The sequence below is a fragment of the Lutra lutra genome, chromosome 1, assembly GCF_902655055.1.
Source record: "Lutra lutra chromosome 1, mLutLut1.2, whole genome shotgun sequence".
Lineage (NCBI taxonomy): Eukaryota > Metazoa > Chordata > Mammalia > Carnivora > Mustelidae > Lutra > Lutra lutra.
This window is the reverse complement of record NC_062278.1, coordinates 108,500,767-108,515,368: the sequence shown is the minus strand read 5'-3', so window position 1 is coordinate 108,515,368 and position 14,602 is coordinate 108,500,767. Positions and strand designations below refer to the sequence as shown.

At 46.9% G+C, this 14,602-nt stretch overlaps 1 protein-coding gene across 1 annotated transcript; it reads left to right on the top strand.

The window, feature by feature from the left end:
• The first annotated feature begins 525 nt into the window (after positions 1-525).
• Positions 526-2,261, top strand: LOC125082112 (transmembrane epididymal protein 1A-like). Its single transcript, XM_047697372.1, has 2 exons — positions 526-1,480; positions 1,667-2,261. Exon 1 carries the CDS (start codon positions 593-595, stop codon positions 1,478-1,480), a length of 888 nt encoding a protein of 295 aa, XP_047553328.1. The 5' UTR covers positions 526-592; the 3' UTR covers positions 1,667-2,261.
• Positions 2,262-14,602: the final 12,341 nt, after the last annotated feature.

Here is a 14,602-nt window from a genome sequence, read left to right as displayed (position 1 = left end):
CACGTACAAACTCTGGACTTTATCAGCAGATGAGTAGATCTGGGTCGCCATCCTGGCTCTGCTGTGCTCCCGGCTAGATGTGACACCTATTCGTGTGGTTTCACCGCTCAGAGCCTTAATGTCACCTATACCTTTTGTTCCACTCTCTCATAGAGTTGTTGAGGGATTAAGTGAGGGAAAAAAGATGTAATACGACTGGCAAAAAGAGACAGCCAATGTAAGAAAGTCAGCCACCGCCCCTTAATCACCTCTTTCCGTCCCCTCTCTTTGTGGAGGGTGGGGCAAAGGGGATGGAGGAGAAAGGGTCAACCACGTGAGGTGCAGAGGTTGGCATCCCAAACTTGGCTGACCTAAGGAAGGAACGGAGTGAGGCAAAGTGCCACATGGCTGAAAGATCCCACCCAGGGAGTGGCTCGGATGCTTCCAGCACAGACGTGTGTCCTTTCATGTGTGGGAGGTAGGGGTGGAGCTGGAGCAGGAAGATCTCACCACAGCTTAGAAGTCACCACTCTTGCTTGTGAGGAGAGCCCCGCGAGGTTGCCTCTCACCTGCCGGCTCTCGCTCTGCTGGCTCCAGCACACACGGTGAGACCATGGGTACCTTCCAAGGACACCTGCTGGCAGGAGTATTCCTCCTCGTCTTCTCTCTGTACTATGCAGTGATGGTGTCCTTGGCCCTGCTGCGGGGACAGAGGTTACTCAGCCCCCCTTTGCCCCCAAGGGAGAAGCGAGGACACAGGTGGTGGCAGCAGGTACCTGTGCAAGGGATGATGAAGGTGGTCATTGCCCTGGGTGGCATCATTCCTGAGTTCTTCTACCCCCCAGGAGAAAACCGGATGAAGATAGTAGACTGGGAGGACCCTCGGCGGCCATTCATATTTTACAACAACTGGGATCACGCCACCATGTATGGGTTCTTCATGCTCAGTGGCGTGGTGGACATTGTGAGCCAGGCATGTCAAGCATGGCAGAACGTCAAGCTGGAGCGAGCAGCTGAGGCCCTGGCCTTCTGTGTGCTGACACTGCTGATGGCCTCCCACCTGGAGAACAAGGGCACCCTGGAGATCCGCGTGCATGTGCTGTTCATGGTGCTCACCTTCCTGGTGAGCCTGGTGCTCATCATCGAGGTCTGGGTCCCTGACCAGCCCACGCTGTGGGTGCTCAAGACCTGGCTGGGACTGGTGCTGAGCTGCTGGATGCTACAGCTCTCTGTGCTGATGTACGTTCCCCCCTCGGGGCAGCCCTGGAAGGCAGAGAACCCGGGGGACCTCGCCTTCCTCACCATCTTCTTCTGTTGGCACCTGGCCTTGGGTGCTGCTGTGCTGGCTGCCGTCTACGGTCTCTGCAGCCTCTGGCACCATCGCTTCTCCTCCTGGAGGGAGACCCCAGGGGCCAAGTACCAGCCGTGTCCCAGAGACTACAGCAACGAGGAGCTGGAGAAGCTGGGGACAGAGACCATGCTGCAGGATGGGGGCATCTAGGTACAGAATCTGTCTCTGCGCGGTGCCTTTTGTCCCTAGAGTCTGGAGGGTGCTCACGGTGCGCGCAGCCCGGAAATGTCCTGGAATCTACCATGTGGCTGCCTGTCCCAGGAGTCATCTTCCTTGTTCCTAAATAAACCTTTCAGCTCCTCGGGTTACTTCAATCTGTCCCTCTGTTCTCTCCAGGTCGGCCTCTTTCCTGCCTCACTACATCACTGCTCCATACGGCTCCTGACCGTGGACTTCCGTGACGTGAGAACAAGGAATAGGGCTTTTCTCTGACAGCTTTTGGGATCCAAAAGGAGGCAATGAAATGAGGAAATAGAGGGAGCCGGAGAGTCACTGGGACTCCGGGGGAGGGTTCTATCAGCTTGAGGCAGAGCTGGCTGAGTACGTGCAGCTCAAATGTTTAAAGGTGTGAAAGAGAGGGGGTCCGTTTTTGCGTCGTGGTGAGGACTTCTGTTTTCTTCACTTCTCTCTCTGTCTTATTTACGCTGAGTGTAGCAGGATGAAGAACCGGTTCTAGAACTGTTGCTACAGTTGCTTTTAGTCTAAACTGAATGAGACTACTTCTGCCCTCTGCAGGAGCCAGGGATGAGGGGAAGAGGGTCAATTGAGCAGGGGCTCAAGTCTGAGAGAATGGGGGCAAAAGAGGAAGGGCGTCCTGAAGGCGGATGTAGGAAACAAGGATGACTGAAATGTGATTTTCAGTTGCTCGGGTTTTGCCGTGATACAAAACTCCGTTGTTCCAACTCTTTCAGTAAAGTCTATGTTACAAGTCTGTGTGTGTAGGTGTGAGTGATTCTGGGGTAAGACCAAAGAAAAGGCCCAGATTTCAGTTGGTGGGGGCAGACGGGGAAGAACTGCTCTGAAACATGGGGTGAAAATGAGCCCAGGAGTTCTGAAGAGGCAGGAACTCGGAGCTGAGAGAAAACGGAGAATGCCAGCCGCTGGGATTTGCAGAACTGTTCAGCCAGTCATTGAGCTTCTCCCAGAATGAGGAGAGAAGGTGCCAGTAAATTCCTGTACTCCATGAAATACTGAAAGCCAATTCTATAAAAATACTTATCCCTGGGTAGAGCCAGAAAGCCACTGCTTCTGATAGCATGAGTCTGCATATGTGAGACAGATAAATCCAGCCCTTGGAGATGGGAAGAGGCAGGAAGAAGGGTCGTCGGGGTGCTGGCCACGGATGTAGAGAAAGGACCACAGAGCAAGGCTCCTTCTCGTTAGGCAGCCATAGTGCTGCTGCTTCTCATGCAGTTAGAAATGCTGTCCTCAGAGACCAAAGAGCTGTAGGAAGCACAGAGAGGTGTTTGCATTTGCAAGGTAGGAGACAGGCTGCACGCTGTCATCTGAAATGTCATCAGAACCAGCCCCCCCCAAACACACAAACACAGGGTACAGGCGCATGGCAAATGGGCTCTGGAAACTCCAGGATGAGAGCTGAAGGCAGAGAAGGGAGTGGGGAAAGGGATGGAAGTGGGGCAAGGGTCTGGCAGCTCACACCAGCAGGGCTTGGAGGCGGGGAACAGTGTGGATCTAGAGGAAGAGAAATGTATCTTCCTGCAGCAGCTGGAACGAGGCCAACCCCAGCTTCCTTCCCAGCAGAACAGGAACCAACCTAAGGAGAGGCCAACACTTTTCTTTCTGTCCCCATCCTAAAAAGCCCAGAAACAGAGCCAGATTTACCCTGAAGCTAATAAAGCTTAAGCTTCAGGGCTCCTCACTTTCCCTCTCCAAATGTAAAGCCCCAGGAGGGCTCATATGATCATATGATTCATATGCTCACTTACACTGGTAAACTGCCGAAGTAAGATATTTGTGTATTCTTTTTTCTAAAGAGGGACCTCCTACTTTAGGTATAACTTTAGGCTCCACAAAACCTGGCTTTGCCTTCACCCTGAAGGCATAACACCATTTTACTTTCAAGATGCCTTGTGATCAATGCATCTCTTAGCCTGTTACTAGAACATTCCTTATTTGAGGATAATGATAAGACACTTTCTCCTTCAACTTGGAAATAAGCAGCTTAAAATTCTAATGACAGCACCAACCTGACTGAAAACCACCTGCTAGAGTATAATCCATCAGTCAACAATTCCCTCAGTGACCTGTTGTTATCAGATGCTGGGCCTGATTCAATAAAGAGGAATCTGACAGGTTGAGGACTGGTGGCTGGGGGGAAAGGTGGGAGTGATTTATGGAGTTCAGTCCTATTTATCTTCCTCTATGCTATGTGGGGGAGTTTCTGTCCTGTATATCTGGCCTTTGCCCAGTGTATTAGTCAGGGCTCTCCAGAGAAACAGAACCAATAGGATGTGGATAGATAGAAATTTTTTAAAGGAATTGGTTTATAAGACTGAGACAGCTAACAAGTCCAAAATAGGCAGGCAGGCCAGCAGCCCAGAGACCCAGGGAAGAGTTAATGTTGCCATCTTGAGTCTAAAGGTAGCCTAAAGGCAGAATTCCTTCCTGCTTAGAACACCTCAATCTGGTCTTTTAGCGCCTTCAACTGATTGGGTGAGGCCCACCGATATTCTGGAGGGTAATCTTCTTACTCAAAATCTAGGGATTAAATGTTAATCACATCTAAAAAATACTGGCATGAGGCAACATCTAAACCAGTGTTTGGCCAAACAGCTGAGTGCCATGGTCTAGCCAAACTGACACATGAAATTAACCATTATACTCAGCATATGGGAACATGGCCACTCAAACATAATTTGTCCACTGTGTTTGTTGTGACTTTGGAGACTTTTCCAAATCAACTTCATTTTAAAAGAACTTCTTTGGGGGGGGCACCTGGGTGGCTCAGTCGTTGAGTGTCTGCCTTCAGCTCAGATCATGATCCCGGGGTCCTGGTATCAAGCCCCACATTGGGCTCCTGCTCGATGGGAAGACTGCTTCTCCCTCTCCCATTCCCCCTGCTGGTGTTCCCTCTCTTGCTGTCTCTTTCTCTGTCAAATAAATAAATAAAATATTTTTTTAAATAAATTAAAAAAAAATAAAAGAACTTCTTTGGGGTGCCTTGGTAGCTCAGTCAGCTAAGCATCTGACTCTTGATTTCAGCTGAGGTCATGATCTCAGGGTTGTGAGATCAGAGCCTCATGTCAGGCTCCACACTGGGCATGGAGCCTGCTTAAGATTCTCTATCTCTCCCTCTACCTCTCCCCACTTGCCGTCTCTAAATAAATAAATAAATAAATAGGTGATGGGGGATGGGATAACTGGGTGATGTGTGTTAAGGAGGGCATGGGATGTAATGAGCACTGGGTGTTATATGCAACTGATGAGTCACTGAACTCTGCCTCCAAAACTAATAATACACTATATATTAATTGAATTTAAATAAAATAGATAAATAAAAAACAAATAAATAAATAAGAGAACTTCATCGTTATAAGTTCTGATTGCAGTGTGATCATGACCATATAGGGTTATCTGGCCTGCCTCCCTTCCCTGTTCCCTCAAAGAAAGAAAGTGATGGGTATACAAGTAAGTGACATTTATCTTTAAAGATTAAAATCATGCTTAGAGAGGTTTTTTATTATTCATAGTATACATTTTAGACATATTACAATATAGCAAAAAATATTTTTAAGTGTTTTGAAATCTACCATTCTGTCCCCACCCAGAATTAATGACTGCCTGGGAGGGCTAAAAGAAGAGGAAGTTATTTCGATCAGAGTGGGTGATAGGGTTTCTATATCAGAGATGAGCCCTTTCTTGGTGATGACGAGGGATGTGCCTGATTACTAAGGTGTGGATGAGTAAAGAGGCTTGGAGGTTAAGGTCACTGGAAGATGAAGAAATCCACAGCTGGGAATCTAGAATTGTGGGAAGGAATGGAGGAAGGATCATGACAGGGCTGGGAAGATGGCAGAATTGGGCTGGAGGGCCCCAGAGCCCAGTCTCCAGTGAATCTGGGGTGTGTGCATGGGGGGAGACCTAAGGCATCAAAGAGGGCAGAAGACAGAAAGTGTGGCTAGCATGAGCTTCAAGAAGGAAGTGATTGGGGTTAAGCAGAAATGGTAACACCTACCCCACAAAGGTATTGCGAGAAATAAATGAGGCATTGCATATATAACACTTAATTCAGAGCTTGAGGTATGGTAGATGTTCAATCGATATTAGTTTGAGAGACTGAGTATACAAATGGACAATTGCCAGACTATATATATGAAAATAAAAATCTGACCTACAATCTGCAGCATCCAGTCCAGGTAACCAACCCCCTATCCACAGTAACCTGGTCAGGAAGCCAGCCTGCTACCTATAAGTCAGACTGTAGAAAGTCAACTAGCTATCACTAGTAGTAGGTCAGGAAGCCCAACAATAATCCCTATAATGACTGACCCCAATGGGCAGGACCGGATGAATAACCAACAGCTTCCCCCATTTTTGCCCTATTTCTAACTTAGGACCAACCAGAGAAAGCCAAAGGTGCACCCCTAACCAATCACATAGGTTTCCCACTTCTAGTTAGCCTGCCTGCAGCTTCCCCGTGCCAACAGCCTTCAATCGGGACATAGCTGAAGCCTCCCTTTTCTCCCACTGTAAAGTTTTCCCACTCTTTGCCTGGCAGAAAGCAACTGACAGAAGCTGATTCCCTTGCTATAGCAAACGGAATAGATAGCCTCTGCTTGGTCTTCATTTCTTTCCACGTGTATAATTCTTTCATTTATTCATGCAAGCAGTTACTCAATATTTAATGAGCATCTATTATATACCGGCCTCCGTGCTAGGCCCTGAGAATAATGAAAAGACCCAGATGCCAGGGTCCCTGACTCTAAGCTGTTTATGGCTCAGTGGGAAGAAAGGAAAAAAAAAAAAAAAGACAAAACAAGTACAGTCTGAAAAAGGCTGTCCCTGAAAGGCAGATAAGGCAGACTTGGCAATCAGGGAATGCTTCCAAGAAAAGTGATGTCTCCACAGAAACCTGAAGGATGAGTGTGGCCAGGGGAAGGGGGTTTGGGGAAATATTCAGGAGAGGAGGGAAGGGCCAAGGGCAAGTCCCCAGGTCCAAGCATAAACACTGAAGGAAGTGAGCGCAAGTGGGATGCTTGGACCTCAGTGTCTGAGCCTGCAGTGCAAGCCATGAAGGTGGAAATGTAGACAGGGGTCAGATTCCTTCTGGACCCCACGAAGGAATTAGGTGTTTATCCTGAAGCCAGTGGAGTGATCAAATTTCCATTTTGAAAATGTCATTCAGGCTTGACATGGAGTGAGGTGTGGTGGGGAGCTACGGTTGGGGGGCAGACCTGGAAGCAGGGAGACCAGCCAGGAGACTGACAGGTCATGATGCTGGAGGAGGAGAAAAGAGCTCATTTAGATGGTTCCTGACCTGCAGGGCCTGCAGATCGGGAAGGTGAGGGAGAGGGAAACCTGAAGCTTGGACCACTGAGGAGGAAGGTAAACGCAATCACTGAGAAAATGAATATCAGGACCTGGAAAATCAGGGGCTGGAGACGAAGAGAGGAGTTCTGATCGAAGATATGCAGTTTGAAGTGTTGTTCTAGAAGTAGATGTAAGAGTCTGGAGCTCAAGAGAAGGGGACAGGTGGAGAGATTTGGGAGACATAAATGGTCGTTAAAGCCATTTCTGATCACCCAGGGATGGAGCTGCTCTTCGGGGAGAAGGTAAAGGGAAGAGGGCTTGGAACACAGCTCTGGGAGGCCCCGTGTGTCACTGGGAAAAAGAAGAGAGATACTTGTAAAGCAGACCAAGAAAGAGCAGAAGGAAAGAGCAGGGAGGCAGGAGGCAAACAATGGGCTTGTTGGAACACAGAAACTAAATACTGATATTGTTCCAAAAAAGGGAGTAGCCAACAAAACTTTGTTTCTTATTCCCAGTTCCTCCTTCCTTTCCTCCCACTCCCGGAGAAGGATGGCCCGAGGGACACTGGGAGGGAACTCACTCTTCTAAGACTAGTGGAACTGGTCCTGCGTTGCCCCACAGTGTTGCCCAAGCCGCATCCACAAAATGCAGGTGTCGGTAGCCATCATATAGGAAACCGATGATGAAAGAATAAGCAGTGAACGTGCTCAGAACAGAGATTTGCCCCCGAGTTATGCCAGCGAAGGACTGTGCCAGGCTCTTGGTAAGGCAGGCCTGCAAGTTCATTCTAGGACCACGGTGAGCACTGTTCTCCTCTGCTGAGCGTGCATTACCTAGTCAACTATTTGGTTCATTAGCCCTGGTTATTGTCCTACCATATAGCAGGTGGGAACAGAAATCAAATTTCCTCTCTTCTCAGTAGTGTATGCTTGCAAATGGGATCACCGAAAGGATAATACAGATTTCAAGGACCTCCAACCCTTAAAGTCTCACCCACATATCCCTACAGACCTCTTTCTATCCCTTCCTCTGTGTCCCTCTCAATATCTCTTTTCCTCTCTCATTATCTCCCTGACCCTCTTCCTTTCTCCCCACTACCCCCCTTCTCTCTCTCCCTCTCTCACCCTCCCCACTACCTACACCTCCCAGCAGCCTTCTGGCTGCCGGGCTGAAGCACAGATTACCCCTCCGCCTGTCTCACTGCCCATGGTGTCCTTGATGATCAGGAGGCTTACTCCTCTACTTCACAATTCTTTGAACACACAGTACAGAGCCCACACTGAACCTAGAGAACATCTTCTCTCTGCCCTGTGCACCCACTCCCATGGCCCTCGGAAAACAGTTCCTTAACTTCTCTTGGCAGCCTCCCTCTCCCAGGATGCAGTTCCCAAGAAATTGTCTCCAAGAGACACAGAGACACATGCGATCTCCATGTGACAGCATCATCCTGGTCTTGCAAATCAGCTAGACCTGGTGTCCTAGGACAGAATCTAGGATTTTTTTTTTTTTTTTGTAGTTCTGATTGTGTTACCATGTGCAAAAGAAAAAATATGAGTGATACGCTTGATTTTTTATCCTTTTACTATTTTTTAAAAGATTTTATTTATTTGAGAGAGAGAGAGAAAGAGCATGAGCTGGGGCAGTCGCAGAGGGAGCGGAGAAGCAGACTCCCCGCTGAGCAGGGAACCCATGCAGGGCTCAGCCCCAGGACCCCGGGATCATGAGCTGAGAAAAACGCAGACATTTAAGCGAGGGAGCCACTCTGGCGCCCCAACGCTTGATTTTTTAAAAGATATCGAAATTTTAAAAGTTTGCCAAGGGCACAGAACTAGCTGGTAAACTGTGACAAATGCAAAGAGCCAGTTTGGCCAGGTGGTCACCCCCCCACCCCCCGACATGCTACAACGCCACCCTCTCCCTCTCGTTAAACTGCTTCTGGCCTGAGATTAGCCGGGGCGCCTGGGCCACTCAGCCCAGCGCGCTTTGCCCGCCCCCGCCCCCCGCCGCTCCTTAGGGTGCTGAGTACGACCCCCAGCTCCGCCCAGGCCAAGGGCTGCGGGAGTCCGAAGCTGGGAAGTGGATTTCCTAACGCGCGCTCCCCAGGGAGGAGCGCGCCGCCCCCGCTCTGTGGCAGCGGCCGCACCTTCTGTTCCGGCCCCAGGCCTGGGAGAGGGCGGGGAGGATGTGATGGAGCCGCCCCTCCCAGGTCACCCCGGCACCAGACTGGGGACGACGCGTAGGCTGTGCGGGGAAGGTGTCCCGCGGTCCGCGTGGGTACGCAGGGTGAGGCCCCAGTGCTCCGCAGTGTCCTTCTCCCACGACCCCCGAAGGCGAGGGTCGACTGGCCCCTGGTCCTCAAAGGCTCACATCCCCCACCCCCGGAAATGAGGGAGATGGATGAATCATCGATTGACTGACTGATTGATTGATTGATTGACCCAGTCTCTCGCGCACGCCAAAAGGGTTTCTCTAGCGCCTTCTATGCACTTGGAAGGAATCAGTGAACAGAACAAAGACTTCTGGGCTGCAGACCCTGGACGGGAGGTGGTTGTTTAGAAAATAAGCAATGACCTTGTAAGAGCGTGTACTGAGATTTAGTCCTAAGTCACCGAAACCACGTCCTCCTACACACTATCAAAAAGAAAATTCCCGTGACAAATTTCTGGTGGAAGGTAACAGCCAGTTCCTTGCAGAGTGGCTGAGATGCCAGATGTGGTGACAGTCAGTCAGAAGGAAAAGCTCAGCTTTAAATGGCAAATGATAGGGATCCACGAAGGTCCCAAATGGGAACAATAAGGCTTACTGCCCCAACAATACCACCCAGTATGTCCAATTAACAGAGAAGCCTGAGACAATGACACTAGTTTGCCCTGTATTTAGTGTGAGAACAAATTTTTTTTTTTTTTTTTTTTTTTTTTTTTTAGTAATTTGACACTGGGAACACATTTAAGCAGCATTCCACACAAGCCTACATTTACACACGGGATCTATATGCAGGCAAAACTATTCACCATTTCCTGCAGGCAGTCAAGTTCAGAAATTTCTATCAGTGGTCCTACCAAACTCAGTGCTCTCTTTGTATAACGGACTTTGTAAAGCCCCTTTACTATCTTGAAATGAAATCCATAGACAATACAATCTACCTACAGACATAACTGCAAAAGCTACGTCTAAATATATAGATATAGATCACTAATGTCTTATGGTGTTTCCCAGCCAAAGACCCTCAGGAACACAGCTGTAGTTGAACATTACAAGGAGGGAGAATTTGCACCACCTTTCACGTGGTGGAAAGGACCGGTAGTGTTAGGGTTTGTGACCCGTGTATTCACTTAGGTTTGTGTTCACTTGTATTAGCCAAGACCAGGAGATGTTTAGTCACTTCTGTGGCTTGGACCCTGTTCACATTTTGTCTGTGCTCTGACACCTAGTGCTCTTGTTTTTATCTAGGTCCATGAAGGTCACAGAGTGGCCTTGTCAAATACTGGTTTCTGTGAAATTGCTTATATGCCACTGAAGAACATAGTGAGTGTTCTTCGTGAGTGCTAGGCTGGCTCCTGGGTGTCAGGGACTGCTTTTCTCCTTCCCATATCCTAACTGAAATAAAAAGGAGGGAGAAAAGTGATCCATAATAAAACAATATACATCTCCATATATAAGCACTGTAGCATAACTATACTAGATACATAACAGTTTGGATTTTAAAGTAAGAATATTAGAAGGTTTCCTTACAGTAAGTACAGGAGAATGAAAGAGATGTTCCCATTAAAATCAGAATTAAAGTTAGAATTAAGATAAATAAGGGGCACCTGGGTGGCTCAGTCAGTTAAGTGACCGACTCCTGCGGTCATGATCTCAGGATCGTGAGATTGAGCCCCATGTGTGTCTCTTTGTTGACCGTGAAGCCTGCTTAAAATTCTCTCTCCCTCTCCCTCTGCCCCCAACCCCCACTTGTGTGCACACTCTCTCTCAAAATAAATAAAATCTTTTTTTTAAAATAAGATAAAGAATAACATGCCACATTCGTGTGTATGTCATAACAGAAAGAAGGGATTAAACTTAATGGAAACAGGAATAACGTGTTAAGTAAATTATAGGCTGACAAAAATGATAATAGAAGGAAGAACAGTAGTGTCATAATAGTGTTGACTTTATTTATATGAGCAGTGATGAAAAAATTCCTTGTACGTGATGTGGAACAAGTTAGTGATGAACTATCTGAGAGATCATATCTCCTATCTTGAAATTTCAATATTCATTCAAGGTATGCCTTCTAGTCCTTAAAAAGACCTTGATGAGCATATTCAATTAGCCCTAAGATGATGCCTATTTTAATATAATGGGATTCTTGCTCCGGGCCCCTGACCAGTACTGGTTCCCAAACCTCCATGGCAAACTAAAAAGATAATGACACTTCCCCTACAGGCTGGGTGTTAAGATTAGAGATAATGTTTGAGACGTGCATGGTTCACAGTGCTCTAAAAGATAGCATCATCATCTTTTCAGTCTATGCATGTACGCGTGCGGGGACACACAAGCACACTGAGAAAACAGATGGAGAGAGAGGATGTGTGCTTGTTTGGGTCTCTGTGACTGCAAGGACTGCACTTGTGTGTGGTCATGTTTGAGGGAGAGTCCCAGGCAAGGCTGTTGCTGGGCAGTGTGAGCCAGTACGGGGCGGGGGGGATGGGGAGCTGGAGAGGACAGGTTGAACATAACTGAACTGGGTCTCACTCCGGAGGGATATATGGAGAGCTGTGCACAACACACTTTCATATATTTACCTCTGTGCCTTTTTTGGAGATAGTACAGACCTCCTGGAAAATAGTTTCTTTGTTAACATCGCAAAGATGCAACCCTACATTTTACATGAGTGAGTTTTGTACCCCATTTATTTCTTGTGTCCTGGGGTTATTTTGTGTATCAGGTGGTGAGGAATAGAGGCTGGGTTGGAAAAGAATACAAAACACCCTCAAATGTGGACCACTTGGGACCATACCAGAGGAACAGTGAAGATCCTGGAAAACAGCAAGGAATCCCAAGTCAATAAAAAAATACACAATTTTCACAAAATATTTTCCTTTGCATTGCGCTACACATCTGGTCCTAATTTTTATTTTTAAAAGCCTACAAACCCACTGCCAACAAATTGTAGCCAAGGCTCGATCTGTGGCACATACAATGACAGTGGGAAAGGGAATTGTTTTTCTACAGAATTATTTTTAAGGGTTTCGAACATTGTCAACGCCTTTGTAAGCCGTTGTCAGTAACTTCGAAAATAAACTTCCACTGTGGTCGTTTTCATTCCTTAAGCTTCTCCATGTGAGCAGAGAGCTTCCCTATTCTACGGGGGCTCTCATCCACCAGTAACAAAAATGAACTTGCCTGACCTTGTTTCCCAGATGATAGTCAACAGCTTTCACCATCCCATCGGTTTTTCTTAGAACAGGATCATCGGAATTAGTGGAATAAAAAATCATGTCAACTGGACTTTTTCCTGTTATTATTCTAAAAACCTATCATTTGCTGATAGCTTAAGTTTCTTTTACTATGGGCTGCCTATTCCATTTTGCAAACATTTTTATTATTTTGCAAGAAAACGGCAACAACTTTACCTTCTACTCAAAGATGTTTTTTAACATTCGGTGAAAATTCTAGTTTTCAAACTTCTTCTTTAAATCTCAGATGAATGATATCCCGTCAGCATAATAAATGTATTTCTTTGTAACACCTTCACTGTATCTTGAAAAATAACCGTTGACTTCAAAAGACCTGCAGAGATGGCACGTTCGTGACCGCTCGCATGCAGGCAGATATAAACCCAGATTTTCAGTATTTGATGGAATGTTGTTGACTGTTTTCCCTTAGAGTTGACATTTTGTCACACAGGCTAAGTCAACATATTACTATGTAAGTGGGGAATCACCATGAAGAGGACAGCTAACACACAGGTTTGGGGGTTCCAGTAATAAAGGAAGATTGTTGTCAATGACTTTCAAAATGGTGAGCTCAGTATAGTTTTAAATACAACACAGTACAACAGTCTTTCCTGGACATATTCAGTTCTTGCTTCCTATAGGAAACTTGGTACTTACTAAACCTTGCTTTAAAAAAAAAAAAAAGCAAAAACAAAAACAAAAGACAACAACAAACACTTCGTGTTCATTTGTAAAAATGGAATTCGTTCAGGGCTCAAATAATTACAAGCAAATGTTTCACTTACATAATTCCAGGTTCTGTTAGATTCTAGGATTGGATCATTGCAAACCGTTTTGTTTTTGTTTTTGTTTTTAACTTACATTTGCAAGTCCTGAGAGACGCAGGAGAAATCTTTGTCAGGCTAATCTGGCCCCACTAAATGCCAGTGGTAACCCCTATTCATTAAGACCAAAAACAAATAAAGTTTTTTCAAAGTACACCTGGGAGCAGTATTGTCCTGTGGAGAACCACTAATTTTTATTAAGATAAAATCACACGTCTGTGGTTTACAATCTAAGTTACACATGATTTATATAAACATATAATCACATAAACATGATCAGGGCTGTTTTAAGAGCTTTAAGAGGCTCAGGCCCTTAGTTTGGAGGGCCCTAGTTTCCTTATATTAAGCCTTTTAAAATGCACGCTCATCCAACGATTAATACCAATAGCCAGACCTGCTATGTGCCAGGCATCATTCTAAACATTTACCAACAACCCACTGAAGTCGGTGTTATTTCCGTTTTACAGATGAGTAACAGAGAGGTTCAGCGACTTGCCCAAAACCATACAACATATTGTGGCCTATATAGCTATTAGGGCTTACATTTAAGAATAATCACACTGGGGGTGCCTGGGGGGCTCAAGTCACTTAGGCGGTTAGGGTTAGGTGGCTGCCTACGGGCTCAGGTCCCAATCCTGAGTCCCAGGATGGAGGACCACCCCCACCTCCGCTCAGTGGGGAGTGGGCTGTTCCCTCTGCCCCTCCTCCTGCCCGTGCTCTCTCTCAAATAAATAAAAATCTAAAAAGAATTAGAACAACAACAACAACAGAAGGAGGAGGAGGACGAGGAATGATCACTTAGGAGTTAGCTTAGTTGCAGATGATTTAACCTTTGTCAGTTTCAGTTGTGGAGTGTTTGTTCTGGACCTTGAGCCAGTCGGTGAACGTGAAATCTCAAACACTATCATAAGGCCCTTGAAAGGCCCCAGAGGCCCAGTACCAAGTCTGCACTGTCTAAGCATGAAACCTGGAAACCCTCGCAGGCACTCACCTTCTCTCCCTTGTTTTTAGTGTGTGTGTGTGTGTGTGTTTGTGTGCGCGCGCGTGCACGCGCGCACACGCACACACACTAAGAACAATGACAATGGCTAGCTTGTACAGCACCATGACTAAGTCTAGCACCCACCCTGTAGGGTAAGGGTTATCTCGATTTATAGATGAGAAAGCGAGCGTCCAAATGACTGACTCACTGAATGATCCACCGAGCCCAAGAAATGACAGAGCTGAGAGTTGGGTCCTGCTTCTATGGCTCCAAAGCCCCTCCCCTGTCCCTGGCCAACTATTTGGGTCCCTTGAGGCTTTCCTGTCTCTTGGCCTGACGCCCCATCCCCAATAGTGGAGCCTCAGGAGGTCCGGGTTGTCCTGCCACCCCGTTGCCATCTGTAAGAGATTGCGGCCACCAGTTCTCTCCCCACAGCCACTGTCATCCTGTTCCAGTGCCCCATTAAGCCCTCAGACTCCTGGTGGGGTGCAGCCACCTGCAGAGATTTTTCTGGTTGGGAGACCCCAGAGAACGATAT